At 38.8% G+C, this 8,199-nt stretch overlaps 1 protein-coding gene across 1 annotated transcript in view; it reads left to right on the top strand.

The window, feature by feature from the left end:
* The window catches only part of LOC101302449, a 12,282-nt gene that overhangs the window by 3,229 nt on the left and 854 nt on the right, over window positions 1-8,199 (top strand). The window contains exons 2-6 of the mRNA XM_004297800.1: window positions 4,512-4,747; window positions 5,224-5,463; window positions 5,631-5,858; window positions 6,042-7,583; window positions 7,680-7,945. Coding sequence (XP_004297848.1) covers window positions 4,512-4,747; window positions 5,224-5,463; window positions 5,631-5,858; window positions 6,042-7,583; window positions 7,680-7,945 — 2,512 coding nt within the window. The remainder of the gene's footprint in view (window positions 1-4,511; window positions 4,748-5,223; window positions 5,464-5,630; window positions 5,859-6,041; window positions 7,584-7,679; window positions 7,946-8,199) is intronic.

Genomic DNA, 8,199 nt, shown 5'->3' with positions numbered 1-8,199 from the left:
GGTTGTGTTCATACCAGAAAAAATCGAGTTTGAGGGCCTTAACGATCATCAAATTGGCTGAAATTTTGCAGAGATGATCTACACAATATTATCTAGATACTAGACGGTGGAGATGAGGAAATTCGATCAGAAAGTGGTGCAAAAATGGAAATCCGCAGCCAAGAAGGGTTGTATATATATACAGTGCTTCTCTGCTACGGACGTTCGCACTGTTTTACGGGGCGGATTTCCGTCCCTTCGCCACCGTACGCGCCGCGCGAGGGCGAGCCTCCACCCCAGCGAACTCCAACAGCTTCCCCGACCACTTTCCATCCCCGGCGAGTCCGTTCTTTTCCAGTTTTCCGGCGAGATCACCCAAAACTTCAAATAAAGTCGATCTCGCCAGAAAACTGGAATTCGGCGGACTCGCCGAGGAGGGAAAGTGATCGGGGACGCTGCTTGAGTCTGCTAGGGTGGAGACGCACCGTCGTCGGAGACTGAGGGACGTCCGCACTTTAAGGGCGTGCAGACGTCCTCTTTAGATCGTCTCCGTGTATGTGTGTGTGTGTATACATATATACATGCCTGTTCTGGTGCGGACGTCCGCACTCGGCTTAAAGTGCGGACGTCCCTCCGTTCGCCACCGTACGACGACGGCGAGGGCGCGCCTCCACCCCAGCGGACTTTAGCAGCGTCCCCGACCACTTTCCCTCTCCAGCGAGTCCGTTCTTTTCTAGTTTTCCGGCGAGATCACCTAAAACTTCAAATAAAGTCAATCTCGCCGGAAACTGGAATTCGGCGGACTCACCGGGGAGGGAAAGTGGTCGGGGACGCTGTTAGAGTCTGCTGGGGTGGAGGCGCGCCCTCGCCGGCGTCGTACGGTGGCGAACGGAGAGACGTCCGCACTTTAAGCCGAGTGCGGACGTCCGCTTTGGAACGTTTTTGTATATATATATATATACAGCCCTTCTCGGCTGCGGACTTCCGCATCAACGGTTTTGGTGCGGATTTCCATTTTTGCACCATTTTCCGATTGAATTTCCTCATCTCCACCGTCTAGTATCTAGATAATATTGTGTAGATCATCTCTGCAAAATTTCAGCCAATTTAGTTATGCAACCCCCACCACACCACACTATATCTCCAGAAATTACTATAAATTGTTAGCCGCAGCTTCTCTTTGTATTGAAAATCTGGCGTTCTACATTGGATGATTGGATTTGGAAAGCCTGGGAAATGAACTATTATTAATTAAGTTAGGATAACAAGTTAAGATATATCCCCAAGTTGTCCACATCAAATGATGTGGTAACTGGTAATAAGCTCTTGTAATCTGTCTGTATTTGCAATCGGGTTCTTAAAATCTGAGCTTTTTCTTAGTGACCGATCAGAATTTTCAGTTTGATATAGCTCTTAAGAATTTGTAGTTACCTTGTTCTTGTTTTGAAGCATCAACTTTTAGAGACCTGTTTGTTGTAAGACTTTATCTCCAAGTATATGGGAATCGCCTTGCGTCATGGTTGCCCATTTGAAGAATTTTGGCATATTCGCGGTTCTGTTCTTTCGGTTATTAGGTTTTAGGCTGTTATCATCAGTACTTTAGAGTTTAGACCTCTTTCATTTTTGTTTAATTCTTCTAATTTTGGTTTTAGGGGGTGTCTTGGATACGTACACGATTCAGCATGAGGGAGCACTGTTGCAGATGAGACAGGATGTATCGGCCCCTGTCATTCCCATCAGATTGCCGTCCGCCTTGAGATGGTGATATAGTGACCTTGCTTTCCATTGAGCATCTCGAGCAGTACCCTAGCTAGCTAGAATTTATTATCTTCGAAAACCTCTACGTTTTGTGAAAAGAGGCCGGAGTGAACTATTCCTCTGGTCTTGAACTTCTTTATTAGCTTCGAACAAGTTCATTATTGTTGAGCTCTAGGACATCTTTTACTCGAATTACAGACTCTGTTGTCCTCAAAATCAATCCCAAACGCTATGAAGTTAAAGGTATTAATTGGAGGGTAAATACCAAAATGTCACGAAATTGTGTTAAGATTAATTAGTTTTCGATTTTTCGGAGTCGGGAATTATATGATCCAATGTTGATATTGAGGCTTTGTTTGGACTGTGAACCAAATCACCAACTGTGTCTAGCTTTCGCATAAGATAACTTAATGACTGCAGAACTTGAGTTTTTTTTTTTTTTTTTTTCCAAAAGAATGGCAACAATATAGAGCATTCTCTAGTTACATAATTTATCCGATACCAACTCGTATTAGTATGTCGACCAAAAAAACTTGTACTAGTATGGAATGCTCTCAAAGTTGTAGGTAATTTATGTGTCCATGACTATTTGACTCTACGACTGCTTATGAATTATGATGGGGAAGCCACTAACAAAAGTTTATACATTCTCAAATAAACGACTCTAAAAGTCTCCCTTATGATCTAACTGCTTGTCCGAATGCCTATTTCATTTTACAAAAAGAAAACTTATCCAAAGTTCCAAACAACTGAATCACTTTGTGTGATGATTGTAAATAGTAAATACTGAACGAGTCTCCAAACCCAAGGAGAAAACGAGAAGGGAAAAGGTTTAACCAAAAATTGCCTTGCTAACCACGTCACCTGCGTCAGCTTTCAGTCAAATCACTTGTCCTTTTCTCCCTAAAACAATGCTTTCTCCTTTCCTTATCTGTGCTTAACCAAAATCGAAGCTAAATGACCCAAAGCAAAAACAAGACCTTTCCTCGTATAAGCATTTTCATTTCGAATTTTGAATTTCAAAATACTTGCAGGTTTCCATTTCCAGCAATGGTCCTAACCCCATAGGCAATACATAATTGGCATATAACTCAACCAGGAACCCGGCAAAGACTCTGTTTCTTTCTTTTTTTCAGCTCTCTTAATGAGATAAATTGAATGAAGAATAAATAAATGATTTTAAGTAGTGTTCACCCAGAAATGCAGTTTTATGCATATATATTTATATTTATTATATGTCAGCATTCTTAGCCCTTTTCCATACAAAGAAGACTAGTATATATATATATATATATAAAAACACACTGTAGAGAGAGAACTATGCCCTCCTCATTCTCTCATTTCTCTATGTTGATAGTCTTTCTCTTTCTCTGTCTTTAAGCTCTTGAAGGTGTTCTGCAAGGTATTGTTAATCTAATGTAGCTATGCATTCTTTTAGTTTATCTGTTCCATGTCTTAGAAGAATTTGACAAACAAGAACAGGGCAAAAAGAACTTGGCTTTTGTTGTTCTTTGTGGGTAATGTCATATGGGTAGTTTTTTGTTTTCTTAGCTCTCAGAAGTATGAACTTTTGTTACATCTTTGTGGGAGTTCTGTAAAGGTCTCATCTTGTTATGAGAAACAAAAGAAAAGAAAAAAGTTTCAATCTTTTTAATTTTGTGACATGAAAAAGACCAAAATCTCTTTGTTGGTTATTTCCTTTGCTGAATATGATTAAAGTTTCAATCTTTTTGACTTTGGTTGTGCACATCTTTGGCCCTCTTAGCATATCTCCTTTGATCCATGCCAGTGTTTCCCAGATTTAACAGCAAAACGTGAACTAAGAGCCGAAGAGGCTTCTTTCAGTATTTTATTTGTCTTGGTTTTCAGAAAGTTTGGTACTTTTGAGATTTTAAGCGTGTATTTTAGACATTGGCCGAAGGGTTGTGTATGAGTTCATTTTTTGGCCTCGTTCATATTGAATATCTTGGTCAGTTCCTGTTTTCTTGTTATCGTTTTGGGCTTTCACCCTGTTTTGTAAACGTTTCATATACGAGTCTTCGAGAAATTGCGGCCAAAATACAGCAAAAGTTTCTGTATGGGATAACAAACTTGAATATAATTTTCTGTTGTCAATTTCATGTAGAACTAATGTCTTAAGCAAAATAAAATATTTTAGGTAGTCAAACATAAATGTTGGTATTAATCCTTAGTCTTTCTACTCTTTCAGTTTCTGATAGACTGATACTAATCACATGAAGAATGTGGCTGTTCATCTGAATTCTAAAGTTTAATTTTTCGTACTTCAATTTTTCATGTCATCTTCTTGTGCTGGATATCGACAACCAGTGAAAGTTTTATCCTTTGGCATTTAGGATAACTCATTTTCGTTTTCATGGCATTCATGATGTTTTCAACCTATACATCCACCATTAAGTAGCAGCATTTCTTTTTTTCTCTCAACAACTTTTTCATGTACATTAGATATAGTTTGTCAAGAGGTCTTCCGATGCTTCATAGATATGGTCTAACCAACATTAGTTTAACCTCCATATGCCTGTCCTTACTGAGTTCTGGAGCTCATAGATATAAGACTATCATGAACATACTGTTTCTAATACTGTTGGTGGTTTGGAACTCTAGCTTTTCTAGCGAAAAAGACCCTGCTTTGTAATTAGTTACCTGCTTCCTTGGTTGGCAGTTTACCACCAGTAATTGAGGCATTTTGGATCCCTGCATTTATCTCACTTGAATGCATAATTCTTAATTAGATTCCTATTGTGGATTTGCTGTAGACAGTGAAGGGAAGAGGCAAATTGTTATACTGAATTATAGTAGAAGTTTGAATCAGATGAAGCCGAGAGACCGCAAAACTATAGATGCCTGTTCTGCAATGAAGACTTTTGGCATTAAACCTGCCGAAACAAAGAAAGCACTTAAGGGACTTCTGAAATTGTATGATAACAACTGGGAGCTTATCGAAGATGAGAATTACAAAGTACTCTTTGATGTTTTAATGCCAGAGGAAGAGGTATTCCACTATGCCTTTTCTTTATAGTGTTATTCTATGTGTTGTGTGGTTTATGGAAATGTAAATTTCATCAGGATTGTGTTCAGCTATGTTTATTCTACTATAATCATAGAAGAGAACTATGAGAATGGCATTCTTGTGGTTTTGTACCTGTTTTGCATTTCTTGCTTATTATGTACCCTCATTCCTTGTCCTGTTTGCATGACAAATATGGCTCTTTTCTTTTTATAACAGAGAGTGGAACCCAAGGGGAAAGAAACTTTGATCATTGAACCGAAGGTTATTATCTTTTGCTCTATTTGTTAGATGTTATTCCTAGTATATCTGTTTTCTACTGTTTCAAATTATAGTCATGTGACTCATGTCCTGCACTCATCTACCATGGCACAAGATATTTTTGGAATGATAGTCTGATTTTCAATATAGTTTATGTGATTAAATTAAAATTTTCAATATTACATGATATTTCATACCAGGGAATGACATCACAACAAAAAGTTCCAGCACATGTCAAAGCTGAAGCTTTTGAACTTCCAATCAAGAGATTATTCACAGGACAAGAGGAAAAACATGCATCGTCACTCTCCAAATCTCCCTTGGATTCAAATCCATCAAGAAGAGCACATCAGAATGATGGTGATTCTGGTCCATCTCAGCCATTACTGAGAAGATTCCGCCTAAGATGCCCAGAAAAAGCTTTCATCCGTGAATCAAAGGTGATCATCCTTTACTATACATTTACTTATATTGTTTAATGTGATTGCAAATTATGGTAGTGGTATTCTATGACCTGGTCTTAGGAGTAATGATCTGCAGGACTTGTAATTTGTTGAATTGATGGCTTATAACAAAAGCTTTATTAGTTCATATTTCTCTATAGCAGGAATTGAAATCAAAGAAGAATGATGCTCCACCTGATAACAATACTGAAGTTATCGAACTTTCGACTAAGAGATTATACACAAGACAACAGAAAAAACAGGCATTGTCCCTGTCCAAATCATGCATGAGTGATGATGATCTGTTTTCAGATTCTGAAGAAGCTCAGCCACTACTGAAAAGGAGCCGCCTAAGTGGCCAGGAAGGAGAAGCTATGGTCTGCAGCTCAAAGGTGACGATTATTAGCTGTTATTTTCTATTCCTTGTATTTCTTTTTACAATACAATGGTGTTTCATTGCATGCACTCGTCTTCCAAGTTCCAAGGAGAAAAGATATGTGCGAATCATTACATTTGTTCAATTTCAATTGCATGCTTAGTTTAATGTTTTACTATCACATGTATTTTTGTACCAGGGTGCGATTTATAATAACATCGAAAGTCCATCAATTGGTAAAACTGAAGTTGTTGAACTTCCAACCAATACATACACAAGACAACAAAAAAAGCAGGCCTCTTCTCTCCCCGAATCTTGTGTGGAAACAAGTCTCTTGACAATGGCACATCAGAATGATGGTTTTATGTTTTATGATTCTGAAGAATCTGAAGAAATTCCATTACTATCTAAAAGTAATCAGGGGAGACACCAAAAAAAGGATGTTTTGGTTCCTGGGAATAAATTGGTTTCTGGCATTCCACCACCAACCAAAAGTCCCATTGTGATCTGTCTTGATAGTTCTTCAGATAGTGATGTTTGTACTGTTGACGAAGAAATATTGGAGGCACAAATAGTAGAGGCACTGGATGTGGAACCATTGACTGTGGACAACATAGCTTGTCTTTCAGATATGTCAGAGATGGATGATGATGAAGACAGCTTGGAGGTACTGAAAGCAGAACCATTGATTGTGGACAGCAGAGGTTGTGTTTTTGATTCATCAAGAGTTGATATTGCATCATCTCTTTCAAAGGGGGAAGTAGATAGTTCTCTGACTCGTAACTCTTTTCCACAGTCTGATATTCATTTTCCAATTATGGATGTGGTGGAAGAGAGAGGCAATAAATCATATCGCGATCGGGAATGCCTTTTGGCCATAGGAACTGATTCAATTACTGATGAAAATGCAAGGTTCAGAGAGGTACCACAGCTAGAAAAGTCGAAGTCACAAGATGTTCTTGCCATGAAAGATGATTATCAAGGCAGTAATTGCAGTGCTCCAGGATTTCCTTCTGAAGTATTTGTATTTCAGAATCTTATCAAGATTGTACCGCATATACCTAGACACATAGATCTTTGTAGATTTGGATGTCTTCACAGTTTAATCGGTTTTCCAATTAAGGATATTGAGAAAGTTTTTGGTACAAGTGGAAAAAGATTACAGGTTCTTCCAGGCCTAAAATCCTCCAAGTTATATAAGGTGCAAACTGCTCAGAGTCACCAGAATTCACAAGTTGTAAAGTTCTGTGTTTATGTAGATGACATAGCAAGAGGTGAAGAAAAACTGAAAATTCCCTTGGAGGGCGGAAGAAATGCTGAAGATCTGTCAAAGTTCTTTTACATACCACAGAATGTAGTTTATAAAGATGCCCACGTGAATTTTGCACTTCGTTGTACATCTAACCAGGCTTGCTGTTCACATTGTTTTGGGAATTGTCTAGCATCACCAGAACCATGTGCCTGTGCTATGCAAAGTGGGGGTGGGTTTGCTTATACACCAAACGGAACACTGAAAATTACTTTTCTGGAAGAATGTTTGTCTGTGATCCACGAACGTAAACAACACCACTACTTCTGTTGTAAAATGTGCCCGCTTGCGAATTTTAGGAAGAAGAAGAGTTCTAATGCATGCAAAGGCCATTTATTACAGAAATTTGTTAAGGAATGTTGGTCTAAATGTGGATGCAACAAAGGCTGTGGGAACCGGATTATTCAACAGGGCATTTCTGTCAAGCTGCAGGTTAGTGTTTTCTCCATGTATATCAGTGCTTGAAGTTATGTCATAGGTCCAGTAGGTTCTTCAAGGGCTAAAAACTTCGGTTTATTTATATTTCAGGTGTTTTTGACTCCCGAAGGGAAAGGGTGGGGTCTCCGAACACTGGAGGACTTGCCGAGAGGGGCTTTTGTCTGTGAGTATGTTGGAGAGATAGTAACAAGCACAGAACTGTTTGAGCGAAATATGCAAAGTGCTGGTAGGAAGCATACATACACAGTGCTCCTAGATGCAAACTGGAGTTCAAAGGGTGTCTTGAAGGATGATGATGAGGCACTTTTCTTAGACGCTACAGTTTATGGAAATGTTGCAAGGTTTATCAACCACAGGTGTAAATTCAGAATCTCCCTTCTCCACAACTGGCTCTTGTTTAGCAGTAATGTCCAACTAGTTATTAGCATGATGTTTTCAAGTAGAAGTTAGAAGAGGTTTATTTTTCTGTTCTATAAACTTTGGGGTAATTGTTATGTCCTGATATATTTAGATATGGAAAGGGTTTAGCCTCTTAGGTCCAGCATATGTGATTCTATCATTTTTAGTTTCTGAAGTGAGTCACTGAGGTTTTTTTTTTTTTTGGGGGGGG

Source organism: Fragaria vesca, linkage group LG4 (genome assembly GCF_000184155.1).
Source record: "Fragaria vesca subsp. vesca linkage group LG4, FraVesHawaii_1.0, whole genome shotgun sequence".
NCBI lineage: Eukaryota > Viridiplantae > Streptophyta > Magnoliopsida > Rosales > Rosaceae > Fragaria > Fragaria vesca.
This window is presented reverse-complemented; position numbering and strand designations above follow the sequence as displayed.